This window comes from Gekko japonicus, unplaced genomic scaffold, assembly GCF_001447785.1.
Source record: "Gekko japonicus isolate JY-2015 unplaced genomic scaffold, Gekko_japonicus_V1.1 scaffold1222, whole genome shotgun sequence".
Classification (NCBI taxonomy): domain Eukaryota; kingdom Metazoa; phylum Chordata; class Lepidosauria; order Squamata; family Gekkonidae; genus Gekko; species Gekko japonicus.
The window spans coordinates 794,713-811,054 of NW_015173162.1; the positions used below are offsets into that span (position 1 = coordinate 794,713).

General features: G+C 46.7%; 1 protein-coding gene across 2 annotated transcripts in view; it reads right to left on the reverse strand.

The window, feature by feature from the left end:
• TBC1D16 (TBC1 domain family member 16) overlaps positions 1 to 16,342 on the reverse strand; it is an 80,273-nt gene that overhangs the window by 8,109 nt on the left and 55,822 nt on the right. For both annotated transcript variants that reach the window (XM_015422470.1, XM_015422469.1), the window contains exons 5-8: positions 9,759 to 9,956; positions 4,357 to 4,504; positions 2,827 to 2,991; positions 1,905 to 2,053 (exon numbers count right to left, since the gene is read on the reverse strand). In XM_015422470.1, the coding sequence (XP_015277956.1) occupies positions 1,905 to 2,053; positions 2,827 to 2,991; positions 4,357 to 4,504; positions 9,759 to 9,956 (660 nt within the window). The remainder of the gene's footprint in view (positions 1 to 1,904; positions 2,054 to 2,826; positions 2,992 to 4,356; positions 4,505 to 9,758; positions 9,957 to 16,342) is intronic.

The following is a 16,342-nucleotide window of genomic DNA, read 5'->3' on the forward strand; positions in this document are numbered from 1 at the left end:
AATTAGTATATATTGATTATAAACATCTGTTCTCTTCCCCCCAGTAGGGACCCCAGGGGCTTATTTTTGTTATATTTATTATTAATTTACTTAATTCATTTATACCCTACTTTTCTCCTCAATGGGGACCCAAAGTAGCTTACATCATTCTCCTTCCCCCATTTTATTCTCACAGAAATCCTGTGAGATAGGTTAGGCTGAGAGAGTGTAACAGGCCCAAGGTCACCCAGCAAGCTTCTATGGCCTGAGTGGGGATTTGAACCTGGGTATTCCAGATTTTAAATTCTCCTGTGGCCTGCCCAGTAATCTATTCAGAACTATCAGATCTGCTGTGCTCTTCTAATCTTTCTGTTGTAACATCTAGCCTAGAAATGCTGCACAAAAGTTGATCCTACTTAAATCTATCCTTTGACTGTGGTGCCAGAAATAAAGAGGCAATATCAGTCAGCTATATCATAGCTTCTACATATCTGGGTACCAAATGTTTGATTTGTTGCTACTGACACTGATATCGGGAAAGCAGATCTGCAGTTGTCTTAGGCCAAAGGCTCAGAGCTAGATTTTATTTAAAGGAGGGTTCTGGCTTTTACTGCAAAGAACAATCCCTTGTCTCTTCCTCTCTCTCTCTGTCTATCTGTGCATATTGATAACCCTGCTTTTCTTCCAAATGGGGACCCCTCCAGAAGGCTTATGTCAGGGGGTGTGGCCTTCTGACACACTTCCGGTGATGTCAGGGGGTGTGGCCTTCTGACACACTTCCGGTGATGTCAGGGGGTGTGGCCTTCTGACACACTTCCGGTGATGTCAGGGGGTGTGGCCTTCTGACACACTTCCGGTGATGTCAGGGGGTGTGGCCTTCTGACACACTTCCGGTGATGTCAGGGGATGTGGCATATGCTAATGAGTTATGCTAATAAGCTCCTGCAGCTCTTTTTCTACAAAAAGACCCCTGCATCTGATCATTGGGTGTGTCCAGCTATGGCCTCTAGCCAAAAGAGCTTTGCACATTCTCATAGCACTTAATGCTCTATCCTGGAAAGATCTAAATAAGATCCAATCAGCGTGAAGACAGGCATGATTTACAATTTGGTGTAAAACTATTGTAAGCATCTACTGGCTAGTCCCTATGAAAGAACCACTTTCCTCTGCACCTCCTTCCCCAACACTAAAACATGTTTGGAATTTACTTTAATAGGGGTTTCTTTCTTTAAAAAATGTGAAAGGCTGGGTTCATGTCTGCTTGTTTAAGAAAAGAATATTTCCCCTGGAGTAAAATGGGAAAGATTGAAGGTCAAAGAAGATGGGGACGGCAAAGGATGAGATGGTTAGACAGTGTCACCGATCCAACGAACATGAAATTGAGCAAACTTCAAAGGATGGCGGAAGACAAGAGGGCCTGGCGTGATCTGGTCCATGGGGTCGCGAAGAGACGGAGTCGACTGTGCGACTGAACAATAACAACAACAATAAAATGGACTATGCCCAAATCTGTTTCTGATCTGGTTTCCTCAACTGCACCACTCCACTGATTTACATGGAATTAGAGGAAACAGCTGCAAGAAGGAATTAGGAAAATGGAGCAAAACAAGCTTATCTCCCTGTAGCGATGCTTTTCTCATCCTCCATTACATTTGTACAGTTATCAAGTTACTAATGGTGGATCTGGGCTGATATCACAGCAGCAGTGAAAGGCAGAGCTGCTCTCATTACTCCAGAGAAATAGTTGCCTTCTCACCACCACTGCTGCAAGGGAAGCTTCCAAATGGGAGATGATGTGGAGAAAAGATGGGCAGGTGGACTGGCAAATTTCAATGCAATTTCTATGCACTGCCACTTTAAGAGCCATTAAAAACATATAAAGACTTTGAAAGATGGGAACAGGAGCCACCAGTACCCTTTATTACCTTTTCTGTTGGATCTCAAAGTATTCTTCTCTCTTCCTCGCCCGCAGAGCCTCCCTCTCCTCTGAAGTGGATTCAAAACTATAGTAGTGCAGCAGGAAGGGCCAGACTTCACCACGGATGGAGACATCGATGCCTCCAAAGAAAATAGCCTGTGGGTGAGATGGGGAAGAGAAGTTGAAAATGTGTGTGTGTGGGGGGGGGAATCTCAGTCTCTGAAATGGAACTCCTTTTGCTCTCTCCTGACAAGTGATGCCTTGATTCAGAAACCCACAATCTGCACCCATTTAAAGGGAAAGTGGTGGCTCTCCCCTTCCCAGAGGAGACACAAATCAAACTCATTTCAATGTCAATAACACCCCTGGAGGGCCAGTACAATTAATGCATCATTCTCACGTCACAGCCTAATCCCCGACCTTGGAAACTGTACACTTGGACTCAGGCCTACCTCCTAAATAGACATTCCTTCACTCTACCCCCAGCTCTTAATTATTTTAAGCCAGGGAGTCTCGATTGCTTTTTAAAAAACTTTAATTCAAGATGGGTAGCTGTGTTAGTCTGGCGGCACCTTAAAGACCAACAAAAGCTTGTGCTGGAATAAATTGCACTAGTCTTGAAGGTGCCACTGGATTCCATTTCTTTAGGCCTGTCCCTGCCATATTGCACAAGCCCTCTCTAGAAGTATCTACTCTCCCCAGAAGCAAAAAGACAATGTAGCAGGAGTTCAGAAAAACCACTGGACTGAGAAAGATGCTGCATTGTTCTGCATTTAGCCCAATAAATGGTTCCTCATTCATTGCAAACATCAGGCACCACACTCTATTACATATGCAAGGGCTTTTGACAAAGAAAAATTCCACCTAGAGACATTTTCTCCACTGGAACAACAAGCAGGGAAACTGTATGATAGCTGCTTCCCCCTCACCTTCCTCAGCTTGTACTCTTCCTCCACCTGTCCAGTTTCATTCAGATGACTGAGCCAAGCAGAGACATCTAGGCGCTTGTAGGCATTCTCCTCGGGATGGGTCTCCGAGGAGGGTAGCTTGGGACGGCGGATTGAGAACTGCATGCAGGTCTTCACATCAGTGAGCTGCTAATTGGGAGATGAGAAGAGAAAGGACCAGTGCAGCAGCTGCAGAGCCTTGACTGCCGCATCCCTTACTCCGACTGCTGGATTTAGCCTCCCATAGTACAATATGGAAGACCTGGTCTTGGGAAGGTCCTGGGAGAACCACCAACCCTTGGAATTTGGGGGCAGGCTTCTGGCCAAAGCCGGCAAATGTAACAGAACTGCTTCATTAAGTTTGCCTGCCTTTCCCACCCTCCCCTACCCAGGGCCAGAATTAACCCAGCTTGTCGCAGTATCTCTGGTCTGCCTGGGAATGCATGCAATAAATTACATCTGATTGGCCACGTACAAAAGAATTGCTGTGAAGGAAGACAGGGAAGTGGCAGTGCCAGGCTCTCTGCAAGGGCGCTTGCCATTCCAGGGTGAAAAGCATGGCTGACATTTAATTTAAAAATCAAAAGGTTGCTCAACACAAATTTAAGCCCCCATGGTACTATAATGAGGGGAAAGCAGCAGGGGAAAAAGCAAAGGAGGCACTTGGTGGGAAGGAAGGGAATTTAGAAATCACTGTTTCTAACAAGCATCTCTTGTATCTTTAAACATATAATTAAGGCTCTGGTAAGGTCTTTTGTGCAGAATGAAGCAAGTCACAGCAATAAGTGTCAAAATATCATTTGAATACGGAAGAATCATAAAATAAGCAGTCCTTTTCTTCAGGAGGACCCCAATCACAGAGGCACTAAGGACAGTAAGACAGTGATAGTGATGAGTGGGGGGGGGGGGAGTTAAATTCCTCCCCGAGTACAGGCCAACTGGACACACAGAACAAACCCTTGACTGCATCACAGAATAAACTCTCTTGGCACTGCTGGTTCCACATCTATAAGAATCAATGTGACTTACTTTTCAGGAAGGTTAAGAGGATAAACAAGTGAAGGACATGAAGCCAAGCCCAAATCTTATCAACCAAGGTGGTTATAAATGCCAGTAAAGATCCAGCTGCATTCCACATTTGAAACTCCTGCTTGGCTACAAACTCTCTGTTTCATTGAATGTAGCTTCTCCCTGCCGGTGCGTTTATGCTTATGCTGCCCTACCCTACCCTATGTAAACTTGCTCCTTTTAAACTCCACCTTGGGATTAAATGAGTGTATTGTCTGTCTCTGTTTCCATCCAGCTGTATAAGGCTATAAAGCAGTTCTCAGTTTTCCTCAGTTCACAAGAGGGAGCCAAGGCAAGCACACCAATGTTTGGAAGCCAGGGTGATCATCATCAGAAATGAGGCTTGTTGCTCTAATTTCATTCCATTTCATCCCCAGCTAGAAAGACATACACAATGCACAGGGCTTACGGGGGGGGGGGGGGCTGTTGGACTTTGCAGCTTACCTGATCTTTGAGATGGGTCTCTGTGCAATACTTCCATTGCTGAAATACTTCTGATAGTTTATCCAGGCCACCATGGTGAAAGTGGAAGATCTTATACTGGCTCTCTCGGCTAGCAACAACCAACTGCCCACTGGTGCATGCCTCATCACTAAAGTTGGAGGAAAAAAGAAGGTGGGAAGTGCACAGTCAAGAGCAAAACTCACTATCCAGAATATATAGGGGTAGAACAGTCTCTACCATAGAAGAGGCACAAACAGTTGCTAGTCTTTAGGTACAAAATACAAGGCTGAATTGTGACATTTTCAGCCTTCTTCATAAGCAATGCAGTAAAATATTTATCAACTTCAGCAGGCAAAGTGATCTAGTTAGGCCTTGCAGGAGTCACAGAAAAGAAAAAGTCTGTGCCTTGCAAATAACCCTGTTTTCTCTCATCTCTTCCTGGCCCTTCCACAAATTGCTCTACAGTCTTTTTGAACAAAGCTCTTCCCCCTTGCCATTTCAGTCCTTGATGACAAATTCTAAGTTACTTTGGAAAAAGAACAACCTTTAAACGGCAATCAAAACAAATGGTGCAAATCAAGATCTGATGATTCACATAATATATTCTAAGCACATGTGTTTTGCAGTTTTCCTCTGAGTGAAGGAGTTGCTTTAAAAAAAAAACCCTCCCCCAGAGTGCACATTGCTCTGATTATGAGTTTTCATGGCCCACTTGGTGCTTGCAATGGGCTCACATCAGAGCACACTATGAGCTCCCCACCTGCACCTAAAGAAGAGCTTTACCTACATCTGGTAGCATCTATTAGGTTATTTACCATAATCATCCAGAGCCCTGGCACACTAGATATCATACAATCAAAAAGAGTATCAGGTGGATCTATGCTGATACAGAGGTTCTAAGAACTAAGTTCTGAAGTGAGGAAGAGACTTTTTGTTCCCCCCTGTAGTTTGTAAAGGATCTAAATGTTACAGAACATAAAAGCTTCCTTCTTGTTTATGTGTCACAGATTGGGGGGAGCAGGGATTATACACTCAACAGTCAAATATCCTGGAATCCAAAATAAAAAGGGAAAGCGGATGATGGGCAAAGCAGCAATTAACTGAAGGAGCTATAACATACATATTAAGATGTAAAAGGGGGGGGGGAGCCTCAAGCAAGGGGAGGAAGGCAAAGAGCTCCTCCCACAGGCCAAGAAGGAACATGACCAGCATGCTGGTTGGGTAATGGTCACTTACCTGTGTTGCCCAATATTTACCTTAACTAGCGGATGGTATAATGTGTTTGAAGTAGCACCACATACAACAGTAAAATATTTAGGAAGACTTTAAGGAAGCTTTCTCCTAATGAGCAGGTGTCATCACAACACAAACTGCAGTTGTGTTCACATACACAGTTCCCTTAACTTATACAATATGTTTAACAGGATCAAGGGGAAAATGCAAAACTTCCAAAGTGCTCAGGACAGTCAGAAGTATTGGTATATAACAGTTTGAAAGAGACTAACTTATTATCAGAATGCAACCTTATGGATCCTGCAAATGAGTTCTCTAGCTACAGAAACCACTTGGCATGACTAGGTGCAGAGAGAATTTGTTTTGATGCTGATATTTATCTGTGCTGAGACAAACTTGGTTTTAAGGGAACATTATTGGGAAAGGTGCCTTGCCATGGGGATTCAAGAACAGAAATCAACCTCTTGAGAGATGTGCCTCAAAAGTTTAGTTAAGACACAAACCTCAGAACAGTAACATCAAAAATTGTTGTCTGTATGCTTCTACCATATACAAAAAAGGCTAACCTTCACCTGCTATTTGTGGGTTTGAACAGCTCAGTCTACAAAAAGTAGTGGGTTGTTGATTTTGGACTCATAATATGCCTAGGTTTCCCAGGACTCCAGAGTTTTCTAAGAGAAGCTGTGATGTAGCCAGATCACATAACTGCCAAGCAGAGCAGTAGGACGTAACCCAGATTCTCAAAGGGTGGTACGTGTCATTGGCAAAAGGTACATGTCATCAGCACAAGAGGCTGCCCCACTGGTGGGATGCAACATACTTAGCAGACAGGAGCAGCATAACAGAACCCCATGTGTTGGTGTCAAGAACCTGGTGACCAGAACAAGGAAGCATCATCCAGTGCAGGGCGAGAGGCCAGCCCTGGTCATCTATGGGAGCAAGTCCTACTATACTGACAAAGTCAGTCAGCCCAACCTGATGGAGAGGGTGCGGTCATGCACCAGGTGGTTGGGAATGGGGTGGATAGGCAGAAAGAAACACTGTTGAACTGTTACTTTGTCTACCATCCACTGATCTGGTCCCACCGGGGGAATATGGACAGGCAGCCCCTACCCAGCCTCATATGACCCACAGCCATAGCTAGTTTGCTCATCTGCGCAGCTTCACAGGAGAACAGTAAAAGGGTGACAGCTACATAAATTTCCTAACTTAGAATTTTTTTCTTCAGAATTTTTGTTTAGGGTCCTGGTATTACAGGGAGAGAAGAATACTTAGGCTGCGATTATGTTACTTTAGTAAAGTAACCCATATTTGCTAGGGCAATGTGTAGATGCAGCTTCAGGGAGCCAAATGCTAAGCAAGTTGCAGGGATTCTGTGTGGCCCAATACACACATACATACATGGAGCTGGCAACCCTAAGAGGAACTGATCTCTGTATTTGGGCAATCCGTTGTGATTTCTGGAAAGCAGCTGCTTTCCTGGGACTAGGATTGCCTGCTCCAGGTTGGGAAATTCCTGGAGATTCTGTGGTGAAGTCTGGGGAATGCAGTTTGGGGAGAGGAGAGGCCTCAGCTGAATATAATGCCACAGAGTCTACCCATTTTCTCCAGGGGGACAGATCTCTGTTGTCTGGAGTTCAGTTGTCATTCTGGCGATACTCCAGGTCCCACCTAGAGGCTGGCAAGCCTCGGTCTAGCAGCACTCTCTGGGTGACTTGAGACCACCTGACTTGCCCCACTGCTGGACCTCCTGATGGCACCCGGTATTTTTGGCCACTGTGTTGGACTGGACGGGCCACTGGCCTGATCTAACATTGGCTTCTCTTACATTCTTATGATCATGATTCAACTACCCCTGGCTGCTTGCTACTGTTCAACAGCAGCTTCCCTATGAAAGTCAGTATAGTATAATGGTCAGAGCTTCAGAGTAGGGTTTGCGAGACCCAGGTTTAGATCCCCATCTTGTGGAAGCTCACTGGGTGATTTTGGACCAGTCACATACTTTCAGCCTAACCTACCTCATAAGGTTGTTGTGTAGATAAAAAGGAGAGAATAATGTAAACTGCTTTAGTCCTCACTGTGGAGAAAGACCATAGTTTTCCTCAGTAGAAGCTGCAGGGGGAAAGTAGACGGAAAGCTGAAGACAGAGGGGCAGATAAAGGTAGGTTAGCTGTTGGGTTTGAAGGAGATAGGGATGCCAGCTCTAGGTTGGGAAATTCCTGGATACTCGAGGGGTGGAGCCTTGGGACAATGGGAATTGAGGCGGGGAGGGACCTTAGACAGATATGATGTCATAGACTCCACCCTCCAAAGCAGTCATTTCCTCCAGAGAACTAATGTTGCCAACCTCCAGGTGAAGGCTGGAGATCTCCTAGAATTACACTTGATCCCCAGATGACAGAGATCAGTTTTCCTAGAGAGAATGGCTGCTTTGAAGGGTGGAGCTTATGTTATTATCCCTGCTGAGGTCACTTCCAAGCTCAAACCTCACTCTCCCAAGGCTCCAACCCCAAATCTCCCGGAATTTCCCAACATGGAGCTGGCAACCCTAAGAGTAACTGATCTCTCTATTTGGGCAATCCATTGTGATTTCTGGAGAGCAGCTGCTGCCACTGCTGTTCTGTGGGGGGGAAATAGGTGGGAGCCTGGGAGAGTGACAGGGGCAGAAAGAGTGATGGGGTTGGGGGCAGAAAGGAAGTGACAGACATGGAGGGGGGAGAGAGAGAGAGTAAGAAAAGGGGTGGCAGGAAGGAGAAACAGTGTGAGAGAAGTAGGGGGAGAAGGGAAGAAGCAGAGGTGGTGGAAATGGGATAGCTGCTCCCACAATTTTCTCTCATGTCTCCACTTGTGCATACATATTTGTATGTATCTGGGCTGCACAAAATTGCTGCAACCTGTTTAGCATAGAATCTGGCCAATTTCCCAGCTACTCTTTGCAGGCTCCGTAAAATTCCTTCACAAAAGAAGACAGTCATTCTTGGTTCAGTTTCAAATGCACAAAGGAACTGCAGGCTGTTGTCAGACAGGGCCAAGTTGAGGAGCCCTGGGCAGGCCCATAGCTAGGACTTTTCTAGCAGGGGGGCCCTGGAGAAAGTGGAGGGGCCGAAGTGTGTGTGCGCGCGCGCGCAAAGCGCGCGCACGCCACATGCACATCACTTGCTGCGCCTTGTTGGAAAGCACGTACAGCGGTTGCGCTGAGCCTGCAGCAATGCCGAGAAGTCTAAGCACAGAGGCGGCGGCAGCAGCGGAGGGGGGGTAAACTCTCGGGCGGCAAAATGGGCCCTGCGGGGGATTCTCCTCCCTCTCCAGCGCCTGGCCTCCTTCCTCCCTTCCCCAGTTCGAAGGGGCTGGGACGCTGCCCGGAGGCCCTCAGACGACGAGAAGGCTGAGCGGGTGAACCCGAGTGGACAGGGAGGGAGGAGGCTCTGGGGGCTGCCTGGAGCCGTTCCCGGGCTTTGGCGGGGAGGCCGCTCCGTGCCGCAGGATCCTGTGTCTGGCCGGGGCTGCTGCCGCCGGTGGCCGGGGCAGGCCAGTGCCAGCGCGCCGCGCCCCCCGGCTTTGCCACCCTTAGCCCGTCCTCCGGCCGGTGGGAAACTTCGTGCCCTGCGGAGCCCGTCCCGGGACCTCGCCCACAGCAGGCGCCGCCGGGGGGACGGGGACCTTCAGGTTCAGGCCCTCCGCCACCCGTCCCCTTCGGCGGGTGGTCAGCAGCCCCGACCTCCCCCTCCCTCCCCCCGGCGAGTCGGAGCACCGCCGACCCTTCCCGCTCCTTGCCTTCCAGGCGCGCTGCCCTCCCTGTGTGCCGAAGCCCTGGCAGATGGACAGGAGTGGGAGGCCTTAGCGCGAGGGAGGGAAGTCGCGCGAAGCCGTCCGAGAAGATGTTTCGCTCTGCAACCATCGGATGGCGTGTTCTTTCTGTGCGAGAGGGGGGAGCAGAGGATGGGGAGGGGGCCCGCAAACCCAGCGGGGGGGCCAGGCCCCGTGGGCCCCACGCAGGCTACGGGCCTGGCCCTGGGCCACCCACAAAGAACAGCAGCAGATACTGTTAGAACCACCTAGGCAGGTTTCCATCTACAGAACACCAAATAATGGCAACTCATTCCAGCGTTCCATCCTATATCATCACTCACCAAGGGCAACAGCGACACGAAAATTCTGTTTGTTTTTACCTGAAAAAAAGGCGAAGAGACCTCATCTGTCCCAGGTCAACTCTGAAAACGCCACAGATCTGTTCCAAGGCAAAAACCTTCTGCTGCTCGTCCCATCTGGAGTTCTGCACTTGCCCATTGTTCTCCTGGAACTGGCAGTTGGGATCAAGGCTTGAACTGGAGCTTGTTGAGTGAATCATGTGACTTTTGCATGGTTCCCTGCATCCAACAAGAGGGGCACAAGACGGAGAAAGTAGGGACATTCAGGAATCATTATTTGAAAGTTACTAAACACAAAAGCCAGAATGGTATAGTAGCCAGAGGGTCAGATTTTGAGGTGGGAAACCTGGAAGCCACTTTGTGGCCCTGGGCAAGTCACTCTGTTCAGCTTATTGCAAAAAGCTTATGTGCCAATAAGTGGTCTGAGCTGCCTGGAAACAGAACAAGCTGTGAATTATTCACAGTGAATATCAATTAAACTTTTAAAAAGACAAGATTCCTTTAGTTAAGTTTTACTTAAGTCAGTAGTTGCAGCCTTCCTCAAACTGTAAGGTATACACAAACACAGTTAAAGTACTGCATTTTGCCTAATGCATTCCCATTCCATCCCTCCATCCAGAAGCTCAGGGCTGTATACATGGCCTTCCCTTCCCCAATTTATTCTCACAGCCCAACCTATGAGATAGGTTGGGCTGAGAGAGACACAGGGACAGTGTGTGTGAGAGATAAAGAGACTCGCTCAAGGTCACCTGGTGAGCATCACACTATAGGGAAGATCTGAATCTCGATTTCCCAGATCCTAATCTGACACTAACCACAACACGAAAGTGCATAGTTTACAGCTCAGTAATCCTAACTCCACAAAGGAGCTAGATCAAGACAGGTAGCCATGTTTGTCTGTAGCAGTAGAAAAGAGCAAGAATCCAGTAGCATCTTAAAGACTAAAAAAAAATGTAACAGGGTATGAGCTTTTGTGAGTCACTGCTCCCTTCTTCAAAGGAGCTATTCATGATCCACCTCTCACCTATTTTCTGTCAGCCTTAAAAAGGAGGTGACACACATTACTAAAAATCCCCCCCTTTCATATCTATGTTCAGTGGGGTCCAAGACAGTACTGGAATGCCTACAGCAAATATGGGACAAAATTAATACTGGCAAACTGCAACTGACAGAAATGGAGGCAGCTGAAAGCCACCCAATCCCTGTGCTGTGAATGGGGAACAGGCCTAGGAAAGTAAGAGCAGAAGTTTCATTTCCACCACAGCCTCTTTGGGTGGCCTCTGCCACAACTCCCCATTTGTGAAACTAAAACGACAGCCTCTTTCATACAGAGTGCAATGCAATGCACTCTGTACTTCAGAATTGCTGTTTCATATCAACTGTTCACATGGTTGCCATGGCAAGGAATACGTGAAGCTGCCCTGTACGAGTTAGATTTTTCCAATCCAGTACAGTCTACTCTAAATTGTAGTGGCTTTCCAAGATGTCAGAAAAAGGTCCTTCCCAGCATTGCCATCTCAAACCCTGTAGGTGCCGGGGATTGAACCTGGGACCTTCTGCATTCACAGCATATGCTGTACTACAGAGCCAAAGGCCCTCCAGTCCAAGGAAAGCTTCTATTATCTTTAGTGTCACGGAGGCATTTTGAAAAGCAAAACTGAAGGAGGATCATCACCGCAGGTACATGAGCATAAATTTAGGTTATTATCCCCCTAGACATTCTCTATTAGAAACACCATCTGAAACAACTTTGCATCATATGAATAAACGTCAACAGTTAACAGTTATCTCTGGACAGAATGACTGGCTGCTCTGTTGCTGGAGTAGTGGCAGAAAATGGCTCTACGGCCAGACCCCATGTGCTGGCCAGAGTAGCTCAGGTGGGAAACGAAAACATTTTGGGCATTACAACCAAAGATGATGCTGGAGCAACTCTGATTACTCTGAAGGGGAGACAAGAGGAAAAAGATTGTGCTGGTTATATTCCTCTCTCATAATTCATAAATAAAACCTCATATTCAGCATCTGCATATATACATGCACAATACAGACAAGCCATCTACTTCCCAGCAGATCTCAAATTTAGATACATGCAAATTAAAAATACATCCTAGCCATGCAGCACAATTATTTTCAGTATTAAAGAAGCTCTTCCCATACAGGGACAGATTTCCTTCAGGCTCCCTATCAGGCAAGACCTTTACTGTGCGAATTTAAATATGCTTCCACACAAAAGCTTTTTCTCTGGTAATATCACATTTGTATACTGGAAAGGCTAGCAAGCAGCACTGCCACGCAAACCAAAATTACAAGGCAGACTAAGCCAGACAAAGGTTTTTGGCTCATTGAGCAACAAGGCTCAGGAGATGTCACTCAAGGCCCAGAGTTTGGACTGCAGAAACCACCCCCCCCCCCCGGCCCCTAAAAACACCACCTTCCCTCTACCCGACCCCCCCAAAAAAAGAAAGAAAGAAAGAAAGCAGCAGTGCTCTGGGAAATAAGTGAATCTGAAACTGTGACCTCTGGGATCTTGAAAAGGCCAATCCATTTGAACAGCCTGAATGAGCTCTACTGTGAAATCATGGTTTGCAAAACAAGGCAAAAAGCAGGTATAAAAGCAGCCCCCTGAAAAGCCACTTTATGCAGTGTTTTCTAATCCGCTTACTGAACAATGTAGGCACTGAATGCTGAAGAAATCACACACTCAGCATGCCTGTGCAGGACATCCCATCAGTCTGCTTTCCTACCCCGACAACATGGCCCCTGAAACTGGAGCCACTCTAGGCTACTGGAACAGCCTTATTTTTAGCATTCACTAGTAGTCTAGCATTCCAATGCACATTCCCTGGATATCCAGAATGAGGGGCTACATTGTCAACGCAACCCTAAGCAGAAAGACCAAGTTCAGCAATACAGCTTGAACCTAGTCTTTGCATGTGAGCTCACACACTCTCACACAGTGCAGACAGAGCCCTCTACTCCCCAGTCAACTTCAAAACTTAAATAAATGCAAATTGGAAAAAGTGGTTTGTGCCAATCAGATCCAGATTTGTTCTTGCTCCTTGTTTTTGCACCTCCCAATGTGCCTCAAGATTTGCTGAAGTAATCCCCAGACTTTTTGGTTCTCTGTTCCACAGGAAGATCTCTTGCCGGTCCATTTTCTTCCCAACACAGTCATAAACTCCTCCTGCCACTCCACTGTATCAAGTTTTACCACTACCAAAAACATAACCTTAAAGACAGTACAATTGACCAAAGCAGGCATTAAAACATTCATAGGTATTTGGGGACCAACAGCAGCTCAACCAGTGAAGAAAGGAATCATAGAGTTGGAAGGGACCTCCAGGGTCATCTAGTCCAACCCTCTGCACATTGTAGGAAATTCACAAACACCTTCCCCCTACACCCTCAGTGACTGCTGTTCCACTCCCAGAAGATAACAAAAAACCTCCAGGATCTCCAGCCAAACTGGCCTGGAAAACAATTGCTTCCTGACCCCAACATGGCGATCAGCATGTCCCTGGGCGTGTAAGAAAGGGCCACAAGAACGAAGCACTGAGGCAACCCTTCCTGCCCTCCCTCTCATGATCTGCCTAAGTTTACGGAATCAGCATTGCTGTCAGATGGCCATCGAGCCTCTATCTGAAAACCTCCAAATAAGGAAAGCACACCACCTCCTGAGAAAGCCTGTTCCACTGAGGAACTGCTCTGTCAGAAAGTTCTTCCTAATGTTTAGCCAAGAACTCTTCTGATTTAATTTCAACCCATTGGTTCTGGTCCGACCTTCTGGGGCAACATAAAAAACTCCATACCATCCTCTAGATGACAGCCCTTCAAGTACTTGAAGATGGTTATATTATCACCTCTCAGTCGTCTCCTCTCCAGGTTAAACATACCCAGCTCCTTCAACCTTTCCTCATATGACTTGGTCTCCAGACCCCTCACCATCTTTGTTGCCCTCCTCCGGACACGTTCCAGCTCATCTATATCCTTCTTAAATTGTGGTGCCCATAACTGAACACAATTCTCTAGGTGAGGTCTAACCAGAGCAGAGTAAAGTGGTACCATCACTTCACGTGATCTGGACACTATACTTCTGTTGATACAGCCCAAAATTGCATTTGCCTTTTTAGCTACCGCATCACACTGCTGACTCATGTTCAGTGTATGGTCCACTAAGACCCCTAGATCCTTTTCGCACATACTACTGCCAAGACAAGTCTCCCCCATCCTATAACTATGCATTATTAATAATATGATTAAACTTTATTACTAATATTTTCAGCTGCAAGCTTACTTCATCTTAAACCTCTCCCAATTCAAACTCTGGTTTTCTTCAGTTCTGAATATCCCTAGTATTTCAATCAGGGGTAGGCAGCTCTTGCACAAGTGCTGACAGCAGGACACCAGACCATTTTGCTTGACACCATTTTGCTTGGAGCAGTGGCACGACTGCTGGGGCAGCATTGGGGAAGAAGGCAACCGGCATGGCTTATGCAAGTCTCTCTCTCTCTCACACACACACACACCATTTCTATGGTCTGCAGCTAAGTCAGAGACAAATCCCTGAGTTGCTGACGACACAGATAGGGTTTTGCTTGCTTCAGGAGTGTCTCCAAATACAATCCTCGTCTCCCTCCCCCATTTTGTCTGCTGGCAAACCTGCATCTTCACAGGTAAACATCTAAGGTTGCCAGGTCCCTCCTGGCAACTGGTGGGGGATGGGGAGCCTAGGCCTAGTCACCGGCTTTGTGCAGGAAGTGACATCATCATGCAGTGACTTCCAGGCAATGTTCTGGTATTTGGGCAACAACTCTATGGTAAAACTAGCTTCTACCACAGTTTTTGCCCAAATACCAGAGCATTACCCAGAAGTTGCTGGTGTGATGTGACTTCCATGCCACTTCCAGTGTGATGCTGGTAACATGGCCTAGGCCTTCTTCTTTCTACTGGTAAGTCCCCTTGCTGGCCAGTTGATTGGCAGCTGGGGGCAGGGCCTGACAGCAGGGAACCCCCACCTCTACCGGGGGGGGGGCTGACAACCCTATAAACATTGCATCCCCCCCGGAAATGGTTGTCTGGCAAAAATGGTTGTCTGGTCCTGGGTTACATTCTTCAAGAATTGTACTGGTTACTCTAGTAATTTAGTCAATTTGGGGATAACCTCTAGACCGTAACGAGCACATTAATAAATATAGAAGATTGTGACGCAGATTCAGGGTAACAACCTAAAACCTAGCCCTGAGATGGGCAGAATCTCTCAAGTAGCATAAACAAGCCTTCTGCAATTATGTACTGAAGGCACTCTGAACTAGTACAGATATAATAGAGTGGCTCACATTCCCTCCCTTTCCCAGATCAAATTCCATGCTTTAACTGTAGCAAAGTTTTCGAACAGCACCAATGTCAACCACAATTAAATTTAACCACTTTCCCACTTAACCTGAGTTTGCTTGGAGAGGGGCTGCAGCTCAGTGGTAATGTACCTGTTTGGCATACAGAAGGCCCCAGGTTCAATCCCCGGCACCTCTAGTTAAAAGGATTGGGCAGAAGGTGATGTGATAGATTTCTTCCTGAGACCCTGCAGAGCTGCTTTCCCGTCTGAGTATACAATACTGACTTTGATGGACCAAGGGTCTGAGTCAGTGTAAGGCAGCTTCATGTGTTCACAGGTACTTGAAGTTACAGGCAACCCAAATGGTTAAAGTCTTTGCAAACCAAACACTTAAGTACAGATGAGGCAAATGGAAGAATTCATACTAGAGAGAAGAAAACTATTTACCAGGCCAAGAAAAGAAACAATAATGAATATTTACACTATAAAGTAAAAACTGTATCTAGAGTCAATCCAAAAAACTAAACCTGAGAGAAAAACCTCCCAGAAAAGTTCCCAAGTTAATGCTACTGCTACAGGAGACAAAAAAAATACTGAGGAACAGCTCCTCCATCTGGAGCATGGACCATACGAGATGTTGAAGATCTTAAGGAAAGGAGAGTCACGTCGAAGCACACGGAGTTTGCTGGCTCTGCTCCCTGATATTTTGCCTGATGTAATGGCAACAAGGAACACCATTTTCATGGTCATAAAGCAAAGGGGGTCCTGGAACAAATAAGTCTAATGTAGGTGTTCCCTGAAGATGGAATATTGGGGATAGGGAAGCCCAGCTGAGGAACATGACCGAAGAAATCTGCTAGTTGATTGCTTGTGCCAGCTATGTGCACTGCTTGGATGGTTGCCTGGTTGAGAATGCTCCACTCCCAGATTAGGCTGGCGAGGTGACAACATGTTAGGGATGTCATGTTGCCCTGTTTACGTAAAACATGGCCACAAGGTTGTCTGGGGCTATCTGAATACACCTACCTGACACATGGGCACAAAGAGCCAAGAGGCTGCCGTATATAGCTTTTAGCTCTAGCACACTGCACTTTTTGTTTTGCCTGAAAGGCACTGGTGTGAGAGATTTTGTCTTGAGCAGACCATACCCCACTGATCAGCAGCCACCTGATGTAAGTTCCCCAGCCTAACAAGGAGACATCTGTTGTGAGAAAGCAGAGGTTGGCACTTAAGGTCCACCAATGCAGGGATTGTGTCATCTGCTTTAGGA